A 20,328-nucleotide genomic window follows, 5' to 3' on the forward strand; every position below is an offset into this window, starting at 1 on the left:
AATAAAGAAATAAACTTAAAAAAAGGAAAAAAAAGTATTAAAAATAAATATAGTTACAATAATTCATTAATGATACACAATATAAAGAGATAAATTCTGACATTAAAAACAAGTGAGCAAGGTAGAGAATTTGTATATGATTGAGAATAAGTTTTTATCAGCATAAATAGATTGTGATATTCATAAGTTTTTAAAAAATTTTCTACACTTTATTTTTGAGAGAGAGAGAGACAGAGAACAAGTGGGGGAGGGGGGTGAGAGAGAAAGACAGAGACAGAGACAGAATCCAAATCAGGCTCCATGCTCTGAGCTGTCAGCACAGAGCCCCACGCGGGGCTCAAACTCACAAACCGTGAGATCATGACCTGAGCCAAAGTCAGATGCTTAACCAACTGAGCCACCCAGGTGCCCCTATTCATATGATGTTTTATGGAAGCCTCATGTAAATATCATTTCACAAAGGAAGACAACAAGAGAGAGGAAAGGAACAAGGGAACTACCAAACAGCAAGGAAACAATTAATAGAATAGCATTAGTAAGTTCTTATCTGTCAATGTAAGTGGATTAAACTTTCCAATCAAAAGACATAGCGTGGCCAGATGGATAACAAAACTAGACCCAATTACATATAACCTACAAGAGATTCAATTTAGCCTTAAGGACATACATGGGCTCCAAGTTAATAGACAGAAAAAGATATTCCATGCAAATGGACATGAAAAGAGAGCAGCAGTAGCTACACTTATATAGGACAAAATAAATTTTAAGCCAAAAAAAGATAAAAATAGATAAAGAAGGTCATTATATAATTTTAAAGAGGTCAATTCATCAAGAAGATAACAATCAGAAATATATATGCACTCAACATGGAAAACCTACACGTAATACGAAATGTAAAACCTAAATTGAATACTAACAGATCTGAAAGGAGAAACACACAATACGATACCTCACTTTCAACAATGAATAGTTCATTGAGACAGAAAATCAACAAGGAAACATTGAACTTGAACCATACTTCAGACCAAATGGACCTGACAGACATAAATAACTATTTTCCAACAAATTGGATAATCTTAAGAGATAAATAAATTCCTAGAAACATACAACCTACCAACACTGAATCAGAAAGAAACAGAAAATCTAAACAGATGAATAATATGTAAGGAGATTGGATCAGCAATCAAAAACTTCCAAAATAGAAAAGCCCAGGACCTTACAGTTTCAGTGGTAAAATCTTCTAATATTTAAAGAATTAACACCAAACCTTCTCAAACTTTTCCAAATAATGAAGAGGAGAGAAGACTCCAAAATTTATTTTACAAGACCAGCATTACCCTGATACCAACACTGGACAATGACACTATAAGAGAAGAAAACTGAAGATCAATTCCCCTGGTAAATACAGATGCAAAAATTCACAATAAAATATTAGCAACTTGAATTCAACATTATATTTAAATGACCACTGTATGGAACCACAGAAGACCTGAATAGCCAAAGCAAACTTGAAAAAAAGAAAGCAAAGCTGGAGGCATCACAATTCCAGACTTTAAGTTATATTACAAACCTTTAGCAATCAAAATAGTGTGGTACTGGCACAAAAGTAGACACATAGATCAACAGAACAGTTATAAAATCCAGATAAACCCAAAAACATATGTTCAATTAATGTTCAAGAAAGAAGAAAAGAATATCTAATGGGAAAATGACTATCTCTTCAACAAATGGTGGTAAGAAAACTGTACAGCTACATGCAAAATAATGAAACCACTTTATTATATTATGCACACAAATAAATTCTAAGCGGATTAAAGACATAAATGTGGGACCTGAAACCATAAAAAGCCTAGAAGAGAATACAGAAAGTAACTTCTTTGACATTGGCCATAGCAAATTCTTTCTAGATATGTCTCCTGAAGCAAGGGAAACAAAACCAAAAATAAACTATTGGGATACATAAAAATAAAAAGCTTCTGCACAGTGAAGGAAATAATAAACAAAACTAAAACAAAACCTACAGAATGGGAGAAGATATTTGCAAATGACATATCTGATTAAGGGTTAGTATCCAAAAATCTATAAAGAACTTATAAAGATCAACATCCAAAAATGAATAACACAATTTAAAAATGGCAGAATACACGGATAGACATTTTTCCAAAGAAGACATACAGATGGCCAGCAGACACATGAGAAGATGCCCAAATCACTCATCATCAGGGAAATGCAAATCAAAACCACAATGAGAATCACCTCATACCTGTCAGCATGGCTAAAATCAACAACACAAGAAACAACAGGTGTTGGTGCGGATGTGGAGAAAGGGGAACCCTCTTGCACTCTTGGTGGAAATGCAAACTGGTGCAGCTACTGTAGAAAATAGTATGGAGGCTCCTCTAAAGTTAAAACTGAAACTCCCTATGATCCAACAATTGTACTACTGGGTATTTACTCAAAGAATACAAAAATACTAATTCAAAGGTATGCATGCACTCCAATGTTTATAGCAGCAATCTACAATAGCCAAATTATGGAAGCAACCAAAGTCTCCATCAGCTGATGAACTGATAAAGAATATGTGGTACATATACAATGGAATACTACTCAGCCATCACAAAAGAATGTACATTTGCCATTGCAACGACACAGATGGAACTAGAGAGTATTATGCTAAGTGAAATAAGTCAGTCAGAGAAAGAAAAAAAACATATGATTTCACTCATATGTGGAATTCAAGAAATAAAACAAATGAGCAAAGGGAAGAAAAGAGAGGGAGAGGCAAATCAAGAAACAGTCTCTTAGAGAACAAACTGATGATTACCAGAATGGAGTTGGGTAGGAAGATAAGTTAAATAGGTGATGGGGATTAAAAAGTACACTCATTGTGATGAGCACTGGGTGATGTATGGAAGTGTTCAATCACTGTATTGTACACCTGAAACTAATATTGCACTGTATTTTAACTAACTAGAATTTAAGTAAAAACTAAAAATAAAGTACCATACACCATGATCAAGCAGGATTTATTCCTGGGATTCAAGGATGTTTCAATGTACACCAATCAATAAATATGAAACACCATATTAATAGAATCAAACATGAAAATGATATGATCATCTCAATAGATGCAGAAAAAGTATTTGACAAAATACAACATCCTTTCATGATAAGAAACACCGAACAAATTGAGTATAAAAGGAACATAACTCAACACAAAGAGGCCATATGACAAGCCTATAGCTAACATTATACTCGATGATTAGTTTGAAAGCTTTTCCTCTAAGATCAGGAAAAAGGCAATAGTGCCCACTCTGACCTCTCCTATTCAGTGTAACACTGGATGTACTGGCCAGAGAAATCAGTGAAGAAAAATAAATAAAAAGAATCTAAATTGGAACTAAAGAAGTAAAACTGTCTTTGTTTGCAGACCATATGATCTTATATTGAAAGAATCCTAAAAACTCACAAACCAAGAAACTGTTAGAACTAACAAATTAAGTAAAGTTGCAGGGTACAACACCAACACATAACAATTAGTTGTTTTTCTCTACACTAACAATGAAACATCTGGTAATGAAATAAAGAAAATAATTCCATTTACATTGGCATCCAAAAACAATAAAAGACTTAAGAATAAATTTAACCAAGGAGATGAGAGGTCTGTATGCGGAAAACTACATGACTCTGATGAAAGAAACTGAATGAAGAAAATACAAACACAAATCCTGTGTTCATGAATCAGAAGAATCAATATTGTTAAAATATCCATATTACCCAAAGCCATCTATAGATTCAATGCAACCCCTGTCAGAATTCTAATGACATTGTTCACAGTAGTAGAAATAACAATCCTAAACTTCATATGGAACTACAAAAGACCATAAATAGCCAAAGCAGTCTTAAGAAAGATGAACAGAGCTGGAGGCATCACACTTTCAGATTTCAACTATATTATGAAGCTGTAATAATCAAAGCAGTATGGTATTGTCTTAAGTACAAACACATGGACCTATAGAACAGTATCAAGAACCCAGAAATAAACTCTCATGTATACAACCAATCAATGCTTGACAAAGGAGCCAAATAAACTATCAGGAACAAACAGTCTCTTCAATTCTTTTGGGAAAACTGGACAACCACATGCAGAAGAATGAAATTGGAACCCTATGTTGTACCACTCACAAAAAATAACTTGAAATGGACTGAAGATTTAAATATAAGACCTGAAGCCACAAAGCTCCTAGAAGAAAACATATGGAAAAGCTCCCCAAAAATCTTCTGCAAATCAAAATAAATAATCATCAGTATGAAAAGGCAACACTGGAATAGAGGAAAAAATTTGCAAATCACATATGTGATAAGGGATTAGTTTCCAAAATATATAAAGAACTCATATAATTCAATACCAAAAAAAAATCTAAATTTTAAAAATGTGCCGAGGCACTGAAAGGATGGTTTTCCAAACAAGACACAAATGGTTAACAGAAACATGAAAAGGTGCTCAATTATCACTATCAATCAGGGAAATGTGAACCAAAATCATAATGAGATATAGCCTCACAGCTGTCAGAATGGCTATCACCAGAAAAACAAGAGATTAAAAGTGTTGACAAGGATGTGGAGAAAAGAGAACCCTTATACACCGTTAGTGGGAACACAAACTGGTATAGCCACTATGGAAACAGTATGAAGGTTCCTCAAAAAATTAAAAATAGAACTACCATATGATCCAATAATCTCATGTCTCAGTATACATCCTAAGGAAATAAAACTCAGATCTCAAAGAGGTATCTGCATTCCCATATTCAGTGCAACATTATTCACAGTAGCCAAGACATGGAAACAATCTAAGTGTCTTTCTATGGATAAATGGATAAAGAAAATGTGGTATATATGTAAAATGAGAAACACGGAATACTGTATTACATACTTCAAAGTTGCTAAGAAAGTAGATCTTAAATGTTCTCACCAAAAAAAAAAGGGGGGGGGTAATTATGTGATATGATGGAGGTGTTAGATTATGCTAAGGTAATAATCATTTTACAATATATAAGTGTACCAAATAAACATGTTCTACACATGGAAAATTAGACCTCAGAAAAGCTGGAAAATAAATATATAAGTAAAATACTGTAGCATAAATGTTTTAACTATCCTCAAACTATTTTAAAATGTTATTGAAGTCTGAGGATTCCTGGCATCCTCGGACCGTCATCTTTTCTTCATCCCTATTGGCTTACATGCTGTATGTGCAACTATGATCAGGGACAGTGGACAAAGATGAGCACTAAAATAATGTTTCTGCTTCTCTGAAACCAGGCTTATTTGCAATGGAACTTTCCATGATGACCTAAATGTCCTACATCTATTCTGGCCAATACTGAAGCCACTCCACATCCAGCCATTGGCCTCTTGACATAGGCAAGTATGACTAAGGAACTGGATTTTAAGTTTTATTTAGTTTAACATGCACTATGTGTCTATTGGCTACTATGTTGGACACCACAGATTATTGAAAACAAAACAAAACAAAACAAAACAAAACAAAACACAAAAAAACTGATTACCCCAGGCCACTTGGGAAATAATTTTCAGCACGTATGACTCTGCCACTTTTTCCTTCTCTATAAGCATCAGGCAAATTCCTAATTGTTTTCAAGGTAAATACAGAAATCCTCACTGCATTGGCCATATTACCGAGGCAATGACCCCCTTGAATTTAACACTACCGAAGGTACTTGACTAATATTTATGGACCATCTCAAATTCAAAGCATGGAGAGAGTATGCATGGGATGAAATAATCAATTTCAGAATACTAAAGGACTGTAATCTTAGTTGACAACAGGAGGGCCGGTTATTTACTTTTCTCCAGGTGAAGGGAGGGAAGGACTTTTTCAGCATCCCCTTGATAATAAGTCAGCACTCTGGTGACCCAGTGATTTGGTGGTAGATGCAAGCTAACTACAAGCTAGGGAAAGAGTGGGTCTAAGGATGGAGTTTTTGGCTCTGAGCAACCTCAGGTCTATTGCAGATGTGCCAGCTGCATTTCCACGGGAACACATTCCAGAAATGCAACAGTCTATTTTCCTTAAAAGTGTTTCCGTAAAACCAGTGCTTTACTCTAATCTGATAAAGTAACAGGGTACTGAGGAACTCTATCCTAAATTGGCATGGCACCATCTGCTGGACATTATTTTCACACATGTTGGCCAAAAGGAGTGCATAGAAGCAACATAACTTCTTTAATATTATATTGAAATAGATATAGGAAGGTGGATTTGGCATTTGAGCTCTAGTGATAGTGTAATTCCTCAGCTATCAACAGGTAAAATGATGGTATTAAATTCTTAGGGTGCTATGAGTTTGTTTCTGAAGCACCCAGCACATAATAAAGGCCACATATGTTTCTGAAAAGTAATTAACAGCCCAGCATAGGTAGTTCTTTCTTTTCAGACATTACTGAAGCCTGAACCTTATCTTTGTGAGGCTGGGTGCCTGGAGCCAAGACCCTATCCAGCAGCTGCCTGGGGCTTTCTACCCAGAGCCTCCCAACCACCACCTCCAAAGAGTGGTCACTAGAAATTCCTGGAAATCTTATAAAGATGTGGCTCTTAGCTTGCAGGTGGCTCATTTCCAAGAAGATCCCTGCGTAGATAAGAAAGCCAAGAGTGGCACCAGAAGCCTAGGTTCTCTCTCACTAGGAGAGAATGTCTGACATCCTTTGTGAGGTCAGAACCTCAGAGGACAAAAATGTGCTAGAGGTGGCCCATTTGCAAAGGATGAAGTGGTCCTTCATGAAATGTGTGCCTCAGTCCGAAAGTCCAGACTGACTAGATTTTTTTTTTTAATTTTTTTTAACGTTTATTTATTTTTTTGGGACAGAAAGAGACAGAGCATGAACGGGGGAGGGGCAGAGAGAGAGGGAGACACAGAATCAGAAACAGGCTCCAGGCTCTGAGCCATCAGCCCAGAGCCCGACGCGGGGCTCGAACTCACGGACCGCGAGATCGTGACCTGGCTGAAGTCGGACGCTCAACCGACTGCGCCACCCAGGCGCCCCCAGACTGACTAGATTGAATTGACCCAGAATAATTCCAGTCATGTTTTCAAACCAAACATGCAAGAAATATGTATTAATATGTCCTCACTTGTGTCCCACAAGTACACATTGTTAGCCAAACATCAACTTGAATCTTTACAAACTGGCAGAAACCCTAAGCACTGAGCATGTTTATGAAAGAGAAATTCTGTAGGTCTCTTTTCTCAGTCCCTCAAAGTAAGTTCTGAGAAGTGAGATAGCCAGACTGAGAGAAAGCAGTCCCATGCATTCCATTATCACTGTTCAAGGGCCAGCCCAGGTGCCAGTTGCAGGGACCAAGATCACTCTGGGTGCTATAAATCACAGAGTATCTGCAAGGTGAGTCAGGGTGACAACAGGCTGATGAAGAACAGGAGGCTTCAGGAAGAAGTTTTGGAGAAGTCTCAGGTTTCTATGACTGAAGATACTGAGCGAGGATATGGGTGTGTGCTTGGTGGGTGACGGAGATCAGAGAGGTGGTGTGCAGGACAGCTTGCACATCCCCAAATTTAGAAACAAAGATCATTCTCAGCCAAGTCAGTGCAGGAGCTGTTCTATGAGAGTAATTTCTCAAAGGGAAAGAAGAAACTCGATGTGACTAGAAACCTCAGGATGAGTCAACTTTTAGACACTGGTTGCTAATTACTTCTCCTGTAGCAAAAAGGGGCAGTACTCCATTTTCATCCTTGCATATAAGATGTCAGGGAGGAAGTGATAGAAATGATAGAGATGATCTCTGCTCCCACTGCTGGTGAAAAGGAAATTGCTGCAGATTTTCTAGAGAAGAACTTGAAAGTGGGTATCAAAAGCCTTATCTTTTGGCCAATTCTTGGAATTTATCACAAAGATACAATTATAAGCTTGCATGGCAGTGTTGTTTATTACATGGAAAAAAATGGAAATGACAGGAATTTTTGTTAGACACCATATAATGACAGGATATTCACATGATGGAATGTGATGGACCATGAGGTTTCAGAATGATGTTTAGTGACAGGGCAGGGGAGAAGTTTCCACTATATTTCAAATTATAAAAGCTGCTTACAAAATAGTTTTCAGAGAATGAGAACACTCAAAAACTATAGCAAAGTGTGTAATGATGCACACAGATGTACAAAGGTGTACATGTGTGCTTACACACATAAACACATGTACATGATACACACCAAACCTTTAACATTGATTCTCTTTGGCCTGAGAGTTATCAGAACTAATTTCCATATCTGGCGATATTCTGTTTCACATATTTTTAATTAATATTTGATCTTTGTTATTAAAATAAGTGTTAACTTAAAAATTGCAAGATTTAGCCAATACATCTGTCGGTATCATGAAAGACATTTTAGATAGACACTGGTGTGCGCACGTGTGTATGTATAAAAATGGATATATAGATGCTTGTATGTAGGCACACATACACATTATCAGTGCCCTGTTAAAAACTTCTAATTATAAATGCATAATTTCCTTTAAATATATTTTCCACAAGTCAAACACATATACCATACATATAATTTCCTTCAAGTTACTTGTATTAGCACTTAACGGATGCTGCCAATCACTATGCAAAAATGTGATTATGCTGCCTCCCAGTGGCCATTCCAGGAATAAGTGTATATATTACCAGTTATCCAACTTTCTCAGACCCTAGAGCTACACAATTTAGGAAGAAAGAAAATGAAAAACAACAATAAAAATCACTCTAAGAGATATTGGATTCATGAGTACTAAATGATACAGTTAGGACTTGAGCTTAAGTCAGCCTAACCCTAAGGTGCATGCTCTTTTCACTACATCATAGTCCCTTAATTCAAAGCAGTGCTTTCTACTGATGAAAATGTAAATGGAGTGTTAGCATTCATAAAGATATGCCGTTCTATTAAGAGAAGTGCTTTAAATCACATGTAATAAAGATGGTTATGAGATCTGTTTGTGCAGGAAACTTTGAGGAGAGTTTGTTATTTTAAGGAATGGATGATAGATCTTCCATGATGCATGTAAAGAAGTATTTTAAAACAATGGTAATAACTAAATTTAAAAGTTCTGTACTCATTTGTTAGGAAAAGATCAGTGTGGGGTGTTTTTTTTTACTGTTTATTTATTTTTGAGAGAGAGAGAGACAGTGCATGAGCCAGGGAGGAGCAGAGAGAGATGGAAACAGAATCTGAAGCAGGCTCCAGGCTCTGAGCTGTCAGCACAGAGCCAGATGCAGGGCTCAAATCCATGAACCTTGAGAGATCATGACCTGAACCAACATCAGACACTGGTGCCCTGGTGTGTGGGTGTGTTTTTTTTTTTTTTTTTAAGTGAAGACATGTGTTTGCCATTTTTAAATGCATTTAGGGTAGTGTTTTAAAACACGTGTAATAAAGATCTTTATAAAAGTTGTAAAAAATATGACTTTCTCAAAATAAAAATAGCACAGGTAAATACATATTGTGTAAAGGTGACCATGCAGAGTGGCATGCAGTACATGACTCTGTCCAGTGCTTTCACTACATCAGTGCATTATATGACCCCCAATAGCACAATACTCAGCACAGTAAAATGTCTCTTATTACAGGCAAACACAAGGTGATCTTGGGTGGAATGACAGCCAGATTTTCAGAGACAGGCAGAAGTCTGTGGTACTAGCAGAGTCTGCCTTGTAGTAAGTTCTTTCTTGCTTATGGTTTCCTACACAAGAAACTAAGAGAGACTTGCTCTTCTGCCAGAGCCCAAAGACTAGGAAAATATGCCCTAAAGTGGGCCTCACTGTGCATCTCCCAAGAGTTTGAACTATTAGAAGATGTGGGAGAGGGGACATCTGGGTGGCTCAGTTGGTTGAGTGTCCGACTTTGGCTCAGGTCACAATCTCACGGTTCGTAGGTTCAAGCCCTGCCTCTGGCTCTATGCTGACAGCTCAAAGCCTGGATCCTGCTTCAGTGTCTGTCTTCATTTCTCTCTCTCCCCCTCCCCTGCTCATGCTCTCTCTCTCTCTCTCTCTCTCTCTCAAATATAAATAAACATTAAAAATTTTTTTAAAAATAAGATGTGGGGGACAGGGAGATGAGAGTAGGTCACTGTCTTCCAATTTATGTGCTCATAAAAGAACATGGATCACCAGATTTGGCATGCTCCCTGAGAGACGTGGTAGTCCTATATCACATGGGCTTGCTGGGTAATGGAATCGGGACATGCTGCAAGTGAGGACAACCACAAGTTCTACCCAGGAAATAGAACAATTAGCAAGGCTGGCCAGAAGGACAAGTCATTCAGTCCCTAGATAGACTAATGTCAAGCTCTGGGCTCTGCACCTCTTCTCTCTTCAGCCCTGCAAGGGAAGGCCCAGGAAAACTGCTGCACTGAGGTTCCCTTTGAGGATTCCTGGCCACTTGTCTAATGTCTGAAGTACAACTCTAGGGATGATTCTATAAAATGTATCACTCTGTTTGCCAAAAGACTGTCCTCAAACAAATTGTTTAGTACTCTATTAAGTGTCCTCTCCTTGAGGGTCCAACAGGAAATATTTGTTTGTACTCTATGGAATTATCCTGAGCAGCTGATGATTTTTACCTTTACATCCTATAAACAGATGACCCATTGGTGGTAGAAAGTTCTTTAGAACCAAAATTGACAATGACTTCCAGGCAAGCACCTAAGGTTTTTGGCACACATTTGGGGAGTGTGTATCTCAGAATACTACTTTACTATTCAAATGATATCTGGACCATGGAGAAGATTTTACACAAAAACCATAATCTGCATGGAGTTATTTTTAGAGGTTGGTAACAGTACTTTATTAGATATTTGTCTCAGTGCATCACAGGAACCCTAATTTGTTCTACACTTTCATATTTCATCTTTTTCATTAGGTCTCAAGTTTGAATAAAAATGTAAAAAAAATATAGTTTTAGCTGGAAAATGTACTAAATTTTTTATATTCCTTCCAATGTTTGGTATCATAAGTAACATAATAATAGAAATCTTTGCCCATAAAGCTTAGTCTATATTTCTAATTATTTCCTTAAGATTGACATTACATGGGAATTCCTGGATCTAAGTATATCATTGGTTTTGCAAGGCTTGACAGGGGTGACCCAAGTGCTAACCAGAAAAGCTGTAACAACAAAGGGGTGGGGGCGCTGAGACACCACTGGCCTTTTGATTAGTCACATCACACTGTCTTTGCCAAATCAATAGGTAAAATGCCATCAAATTATAGCTATAGTTCTTTCACATTAAAATTCATAACACTTTCAACTGGAACTATTTCCACATTCCAAATGTATATGACTGGAAGAGAAAACTCATTATCGACTTTGAAAATCATTAGCAGACTTCCTCTACATAAACAATGAAAAATTCTACTGCTGACAAGTTGCTCTGGTTCTCACTGTCCTCCTTCTGGGGATGACATTTGACAAGAGTAAGAAAAAGGCTATTATATGTTTAGTAATGTTGCAACCCTCCAATTTTCAAATGTGGTGGATTAAACAAGGAAATTGCTAAGACTGAATTCAAATTCCTGCTGCCTTTCTCACTAGCTATGTGACCTTGGGCTGATTATCAAACCTTTCTGAGCCTTGTTCCCTTTTTTGGTTAATGGAAATGGTGTCACCTAGTGGCCATGCTGTTTGAGGACTGAAGGACCTGTGAATTTGCCAGGTACACAGACACTCAGTAAGAGGCCCTTCTGCTACCTCTCCCCCCTCTAAACAAGGAGCCTACCTCACCACCCTGTTTGAACAATCATAGTCTTGGATCCAAATATAGTCTTTTAGTGATACAAACCAGATGTGAACTACGGACAAGGTGAGGACTAGGGATATTTTTATTCTATAAACAGAGTGAAGGTGCACAGCAGGCTCACATGGTGCCCCCACATTAATGGCATCTAATCATTCATCCCAACCGGCATCTTCCAAGATCTGGGACTCTTCACACCTACCCTCTGCTCACAAGGCTAAACAAAGTACCCTTGGATTCACTGCATAGACTACCTTTTACAAGAATGATGACCAAGGACTAATTTTCACCACTTGAGATATTTTGTAGCTTTTCAACATACTTCTCTGCATGGAAAAGGCACTGTCCTGGGGCACTGATGTTCACAATGCATGATTCATCCATGGGCATAACATGTTCAAGATCAATGTAGGGAAAAGGAAAGAGTGAGAAATGGAACAAAATGCTATGGTATGTATTACAAGCTCATTTACCAAAATCCTTATTGGACTGTTATATAAAAAAATTGCTGTCAAATAGGTTTGGGACACAATGTATCAAACATTCCTCAGGACATATGTTAGGACATGCAGCCTCAGAAGATGACAGCATCAATGTTATTTCCACTATGATGACTTCTTTTAAATATGAAGTTTATTGTGAAGAATTCTAAGTAAGGAATTTCAATAATTCTCATATAAATACATGCTGTTTTTAAAATTTTATTTAGCTTTAGTGCTTTTTAATTCTTTTGACTTGAAATAATCTTTTCTTGAAAAATACTTAGGCCCACCATGGGAACTGAAAAGCTATGAGACTTTCTTGCCAGTCAATTTATGGATTTACTCAGATGCAATGAATAATTCAGAACAACAAAAAAATGACTACTGATCATTTTAAATTAGGAATACTAAAATTTAACCTCAGCATTGGAATGTTATCAGAGCATATGAGAAACGGGCTTTTACAATTTACAAGAGTGCACAACTGCAATAAGAAAGGACCCCCATAGAGGGTTTTAAATAAAAATTTTATAAAATAAAATCTCCCTAGCTTACATTATTCTGGGTCACTCTCTCAAAGATGTTTTCGATCTTGAACCAAATAAACAAGTGGACCGATAGCAAACACATGGACCTATAGCAGTTCAAGGAAATAAGCTATATGGACATCAGTATGGGCAGGTCAAAAAGTAAAAATCACCCAAAGCACGCATATGCGCGCACACACAGCAATTTTTGAACTCAATAGGCTGCGGGACCCTTGGGGTGAGACTGGTGGCTACGTTTGCCCTGCAATGCGCCCCTGGCCAGACACGCTGCCAACCCCCCTCCCCCCCGCCCCACCCACCACTCAACCTCAAGCGCTGCACCAGGGTCTGGGCTAAGCCATCGCCACAATGCTGTGAGCGCCCTCTCCCCACGCTGTGCCGGCTCACCGCATGGTGTAGAGCAGCGTGCCATCGTCCTCCAGCCTCAGCAGCTTGTTGGGCGTGGTCATATTGTGGGCGATGGACTTCTTCCCGTTGTGAAAGAATGTGTCTGGGGTCCAGATTTTGCTGGCGAGAAGATTGTTGAGAGGGAGGCGCTGCATGGGCCCTTTAAACCGAAGCCTTTCATCTTTCCAGCTTTGTCGGAAAAACACATCTATGGTATATTCCTAATGCAAAGGAAGGCAACCAGGTGATGCCTTAGTAGAGAAGGCCCTTAGGGGAGTTGGTTCAGTGCCTATTTAGAATGATCTGGGCGGGGCCATGCCCTGAGACCTACCATTTCCGTGTCGGATACTGGGCCAAAGCTGGTAACGTAGATGTCCGTCCGCACCTGAGTGATTCGCTCTGAAACACAGACACAGGTTCCTGCCTAGGCACCGAGCTCACATGGAACCACCCATCATAGCGTATTTATGTCCTTAGTCCAGTAACCAATTTCATTCTTGGCAATCAGAGGGCTTTTATAATGTGTTTTTTAAATTTGGAGGACTAGACTAACACCAAATGAAATCAAACTGCTCCAAATTATAGCAGGAACTAACATATCCATTATGTAAGGAAAGGGTCTTAGCTCTCATTACACTTCTTGCCCCTTTGGGGGCAGTTGTGAACAGAGCAGAGAGGGATCCTGGTTGTTTGGCCTTGATTGGTCTTTAGTTTCCTCCTCCGTAAACCTGGAACAATAATTCCAACCTCACAGTGCCTAACCTCACTCTCCTACAAACAGCTGCTTTCCAAAGGGTTAGGCAATTGTGATGAGGGGATAAGATTTAAAAGAATCTCTAATCAAAACTGCAGTACTAGGTGTTTTCTGAGGAAAGGATGTGTGACTTGGGACAAGACCACTTGAAAAGGAAGACCCACTTCCTTATATGTCACCTTATATGTCATTTTGAATTGTTAGAAATTTCTATCATGAGAGACTATTATAACAATTAAAATTATTAAAATATACATGGCAATAAAAGTAACTAATAATATTGAGGGGAAATTTGTGTGTGTGTTCCTTGGGCATCACCTTGCAACACCCTGTGGTCATGAATGAGGACAATAGACTATACTACAGTCCACCATTAATAACCCCAAACCACTGGATGGTATCACCACTGACTCAGAGCTTCAGGGGGCAGGGCTTTTTCTCCCTGCATCTCATTGTGTGGTAACCATATATGTTACCACATACATGTGGTATGTTACCACATACCAAATACATGGTGTGTATTTATATGTGTGCAGGTGTACTTCTTAACTTAAGGTATGGTGCTTTCAGCACCTGTCTTCCCACTGAGATGCCTGTCCCAGCAGACAGCCCTTTTGGCTCTATGTGGTGTCCTCAGGATCCTGCTCCACAGGAGTGTGACACATCCTGGGTGAATGAGAGAATATTGTATAGCAACAACTCATTGATTCTCTACGTATTTTGATCCTTGTGGATGTGTTCAAAGGGACAGAGGCTGCTGGACACAGGAGACCCAGGGACATAACTCAGAGGGTGGAGTAAGGGGGTGTCAAGGAGGCATTGTGGACTTTTCTTTGCCAAAAAGGTAGAGAATGGCAACTCATGCTTTAAGTGAATCTCCCTGTTAGAAATGTAATAATGAAGGGGCACCTGGGTGGCTCAGTCGGTTAAGCGTCTGACTTTGGCTCAGGTCATGATCTAGCAATTTGTGAGTTTGAGCCCCGCATTGGGCTCTGTTCAGATGGTTCAGAGCCTGGAACTTGCTTTGGATTCTGTGTCTCCCTCTCTCTCTGCCCCTCCCCTGCTCGCACTCTGTCTATCTCTTCCTCAAAAATAAATAAACAAAAATGTAATAATGGAAAAGAACTACTTTTTCCTCTAAGAATGTAGTTGTTAGAGGGTCTCAAACTTACTTAATGGAGTAAGTTCAAATGCACTACATCTAAATGGACTCGAGTCAATGGCATTGCAAATGCCTGGAAACAGCACACAATTCTCAGCACAAAATTAAGCTTTGCTAAATTGAACCCAGAAAGTGCATTTTGCTATCCACTTATTTTTATCAATTTCCATGGGGTTAAAGTAAATACAATGATTAGTGAAAAGATTAAACATAATATATAAGATGGAAAGAACAATTGCATTAAACAGTGTATTTGTGAAAAAGACTTGCATCAGTACAAAAGTAGGAACTTGATTATAAATTATTTCTTAACTTAAGGTAGTGTTGGCTTTAGTAACACATAAGAACTGGTTCCTCCTTAAATGAAGCAGAATGGATGTTGGGGGGTGGGGCGCCTGGGTGGCTCAGTCAGTTAAGCAGCCGACTTGGGCTCAGGTCATGATCTCTCGGTCTGTGAGTTCAAGCCCCGCATTGGGCTCTGTGCTGACAACTCAGAGCCTGGAGCCTGTTTCAGATTCTGTGTCTCCTTCTCTCTGACCCTCCCCTGTTCATGCTCTGTCTCTCCCTGTCTCAAAAATAAACAAAACGTTAAAAAAAAAAGAATGGATGTTAGGATTATCTAAGGAAGAGGGAGTTTGCATGGAGACCACATCCCCCAGCTTCTTGTACCTAGGTAATGAATATAAAGGATGTAAGAACCTTGGCAACAACTATCAGTTTAAACTCTGGCAAAAAGCTCCTTAATGAATTGGTTGAATCACAGCAGATGTGAGCTTGAGATTGAGTGTAAGCTTTTTCTGGGGTCTAGCGGGCTGCAGCTGAGAACCCACTCACCTCCAAGGCCAGGCCGCAGTCTATTGTCATAGCCATCCAAGAGCCCATCCAAGATTCTGGTAAATATTGTGATGTTGTCATTGGTCTCATCTTTTACTGAACTGGTTGGCATTTGTGAAAAGCTTTTTAACAGAGAAACAAGAGTTAAAACTTGCATTAAGAATTTAAAAATTCTTCTCAAAATACAGAAAACAAAAACATAATATGGTGACTTGTCTTGGAGGGAAGGCACCTGAAAACAGTCTCTTCTACTAATCCAGGATATTGTTTTTCATAAATAAGCCTTAATTCTTGAATTTCCAGAGAGTGTGCTGGCTCTGGGCTGTTCGTCCTGACATCATGCTCAAAAATCCATCCTTCCCTGATTCCGAGGCACAGTGTAGCCATTTTTTTTTTTTAAACATTTATTTATTTTTGAGACAGAGAGAGACAGAGCATGAACGGGGGAGGGGCAGAGAGAGAGGGAGACACAGAATCGGAAGCAGGCTCCAGGCTCTGAGCCATCAGCCCAGAGCCCGACGCGGGGCTCGAACTCACGGACCGCGAGATCATGACCTGAGCTGAAGTCGGCCGCTTACCCGACTGAGCCACCCAGGCGCCCCATAGCCATTTTTAAAACAATAGCCACTATCCATAGACTAGCAGAACCTAATCCACTCTTAGGGGATTTCAGAAGTTTGGTTTAAATACTGAAAAACTGGGGGCGCCTGGGTGGCGCAGTCGGTTAAGCGTCCGACTTCAGCCAGGTCACGATCTCGCGGTCCGTGAGTTCGAGCCCCGCGTCAGGCTCTGGGCTGATGGCTCAGAGCCTGGAGCCTGTTTCCGATTCTGTGTCTCCCTCTCTCTCTGCCCCTCCCCGGTCATGCTCTGTCTCTCTCTGTCCCAAAAATAAATAAACGTTGAAAAAAAATCTTTAAAAAATAAATAAATAAATAAATAAATAAATACTGAAAAACTGAGTCTTCATATTAGTGAATCACCTGTGATGAGCAGTGGGGTGTGGAGAGGACATTCAAAATCTATGCAATCTGAAAGATAAGATTGTTGGGCCCAAATTTCACTGCATCGCTAATTGGGAGCATTTGTGCTATGAAGAATATGGTGACAGAAACAATCATATGGTGATAGAAACAAAAGTTTATGAAATCTCTCTGGGCTTCCCTACTCATCAGCACTGCCTGTTGCTGGCACATTCAGGTCCAGACAAAACAAAGCACATGACCCAGGAGCCATGAGGTGTAAAGACCAGTCTGAAAGCCCTTATTAGGGTTTACCCAGAATTGCCTCAGATAAGGGACTCGAGAAGCACAGTATTCTGAATGACCCAGTATGTCAGACTTATAGTAAAACCCCAAGAAAAGCAGGCTGAACCTTCAAAGAAAAACCGAAGAACAATTCTGGTTTTCCCAATTCAGTGAAGTTATCCAGGCCCCAAAAGTTTATGTAGATGGGGCAAATGGAAATGAGAAACTGCCCTCTGCAGATGTGGGTAAACTGAAGAAGTTACTTGGGAGGGAAAGAAAGTCACCGGTCTAGAAGATGGTAATACACCTCAGAAACATGGATCGCACCACAGGATTCTACAGCTGCTTTCAAATCTTGCAAAAAGCGAGATGTTTGGAATTTTCAAGAATTCAACATACACATTTGGTGCGGATACAAGGAGAACTTATGCAGCTGAAAGCCAGCTGTGGGCCCCAGGAAGTTAGCATCCTTGGCGCTTGGGAGAAGAACAGGAGACCCCTGGAACTTCTCTGAAGTGCCTGCTGTGGTACCCCAGCTCTCCATGTGACTATTTCTTTTCCATAAATTGTCTGAAATGAGAGTGAGACTGACCATCAGCAGTTGGCTGCTGAGAGTAGAATTGATGTGTGCTTGCCCCACCCAGTTCTTGAAACTTGGGTCATTTTTATCGATTGCATCTAAACAAATCAATTCTTTACTGCTCTGAAGCTATTCTGTTTTGAATGAGAGAGTATAAAGTTCTTTTGATCTAATTTTCACATCATCAACTGCATATAATTGAATCTCTAACAAGCTAAAATTCAGTCCTGTTCGTATGCAGCCCACAGATACAATATTTTACTCTAGGACTTAGTGTTTGAAAATATTAAATTCCCTTTTCTCTGACATCTGCTGTAGTTTCACACTTTAGAATGATGAAGAACTCAGTCTCACAGACCTAATACCTGGACAAAAGGCCTTAATACTGCCTTCCAGATTTGTGAGAGAAAGAAACAGTGATATTTTGCATTTGCCCAGTTGTGTAAACTGCTCAAACAACATCTGGCCTCACTGTCCACCTCGTATGATGTTCATAACTTTTATCAGTAAGTTTGGTCATTCAATTCTAAGCTATGTCTAAATGTCCGGTTTGGGGGCAGGGCCAGTCTTCACTGGATCTCTAACTTAGAATAGAGGGGAGAGCATACACACTAGCATAAAAAGTATATTACTTCCATGTGCAATCTACAAAAGACAAACTTGTACAAACATAGTAGAACGGTGGTTACCAGGGGCTGAGTGGGGGAAATGGGATGTTGTTCAAAGGGTATACACTTTCAACTAGAAGATGATTACATTCTGGAGATCTAATGTACAGCATAGTGATTATGGTCAACAATATTGTATTATAAGCTTCAAATTTTCTAAAAGATTAGATCTTAAATGTTCTCACCACAAAAAAGAAATGATAATTATGTGACATGATGGAGGTATAAGCTAAGGCTACATACTGTAATATATAAATGTATTAAATCAACACATTATACTATCAATTATATTTCAAAAATTTTGATTAAAAAATAACATCACTATCAGAAAAAAAGAAAAGAAAAATCATACCAATGTTTCAAATATATTTTTCTATGTTATTTATTACCTGTTGTGAAATGTTCTCAAATTACATTTGATCCGAACAGCCTGAAGAGTATTAGGAGACAAATACTTAACTACATCACTGACCATTTGAGATATTCCCAACACTGTCCACTTGTGGGGGTCATCTCCATGACCACTGCTTTCCTTGGCCCTCTGATGCACTGCTTCACCACAGTTTCAAAGAAACACAATCCCATTTGGCTCTGAATCCTACTTCACAAATACCCAAATCATTGCCAATATCAATCCAGTAGGATGCAAAGCTTAAGAATCCCAAATCTCATCTTCTACTTATTAGCCAGAATTTTTTTTAAAGGTGGGGGGGAGGGCTATTTATACCCCTTCACACATCATTACAGTTTTATTGGAAAAGTTTCAATATGTGCCCTATTCTGACATAAGTGCTTCTTGTACTTATCTGTGGCCTATTCATGATAGAGCTATGGCTGGGGTTTGCTGTGGCTTCTCTGCATTTACTGAGGATAGGACCCAGGAGGTAGGAAACGAGTTCTAAAAGAGTCTCTGAAAATGCTTTTCAGAGCAGGAGTCGAGGTTTTCTCTCAGGACCAACTGGTAGCCCTTCTCAGGTCATAGGTCATCCTAAAAATGACTAATTTGCAGCATGTGGTTATGAAATGCACCATTTCCACAATCATGGAGACAAAGGCCCTTTTTGTATCACAGAAAGCAAATGATATGCCTACACACAGGAGAATCTCACAAATGTCTGGCAAACTTACCTGTTCCTCTCTCAAGGTGCATAATCTTCCAGGGCTGCTTCTAAGGTACAGAGTAACTTTAGCTTGCTTTGTTCCATTTTGATTAGTTGAAGCCACTTGAAACCAAAATAATACAAAAACACTGGGCTATGCCTTCAATGAGCAATAATGCAAAGTTACATCTATGAAGTCTCTGGGTAGAAACACAAGACTCCCTCATCTCTTTAAACACTCACTCCACTTAGGTTCAGAAGGCAGGCTTGAGCTTGCCGACATTCCATTTCAGAACTGTATTGAGTATAACCAAAGAACTCTGCTGATCCTTAGGTCAACTGTAAATACACAATTGCTTCAAAGATAAGCTCAGCTCTCTGGGGGAATGGATTTTTGTGAGCTGAAACAAAATCCATTATTACTGACAATAACCTTGGACATAATAGAAATACTTGAAAATTTTGGCAGCTGACGCTTCAGTATTAGGATTAATTAGATTCTCTTAAAATATGAATTGTTTCCTTATATTTAGTGCATATTGTCTATAAAAACATGTCACATTTAGTCCATGTGAATAGTTCCAACACTGCCAAATTACTGATGTTCCAGAAAGGGAGTCCTAAAGGAAACGCAGAACCAACCATACTTGTTAAAACACCCTGATTTCCTTGCTCAAATATTCGTTCTTACAAAAGATGCTAGGACATGATCTCTAAACTTAAACACTTTTCCAATTATTTTAGCCTGAAAAATAAGG

The 20,328-nt window shown here is 38.9% G+C and overlaps 2 protein-coding genes across 4 annotated transcripts in view; one reads left to right on the forward strand and one right to left on the reverse strand.

Annotated features, from left to right (window-relative positions):
- GABRA5 (gamma-aminobutyric acid type A receptor subunit alpha5) overlaps nucleotides 1-20,328 on the reverse strand; it is an 83,484-nt gene that overhangs the window by 51,456 nt on the left and 11,700 nt on the right. For 2 of the 3 annotated variants that reach the window (XM_086711330.1, XM_086711329.1), the window contains exons 4-6: nucleotides 15,979-16,100; nucleotides 13,560-13,627; nucleotides 13,229-13,449 (exon numbers count right to left, since the gene is read on the reverse strand). In XM_086711330.1, coding sequence (XP_086567456.1) covers nucleotides 13,229-13,449; nucleotides 13,560-13,627; nucleotides 15,979-16,100 — 411 coding nt within the window. Of the gene's footprint in view, nucleotides 1-13,228; nucleotides 13,450-13,559; nucleotides 13,628-15,978; nucleotides 16,101-19,598; nucleotides 19,694-20,328 lie in introns of all 3 variants that reach the window. The other variant, XM_086711331.1, reaches the window with a different exon arrangement.
- GABRB3 (gamma-aminobutyric acid type A receptor subunit beta3) overlaps nucleotides 1-20,328 on the forward strand; it is a 468,180-nt gene that overhangs the window by 42,759 nt on the left and 405,093 nt on the right. The window lies entirely within an intron of this gene.

This window comes from Puma concolor, chromosome B3 (assembly GCF_028749965.1).
Source record: "Puma concolor isolate L17-30 chromosome B3, mPumCon1.1.hap2, whole genome shotgun sequence".
In the NCBI taxonomy this organism is placed as follows: Eukaryota; Metazoa; Chordata; class Mammalia; order Carnivora; family Felidae; genus Puma; species Puma concolor.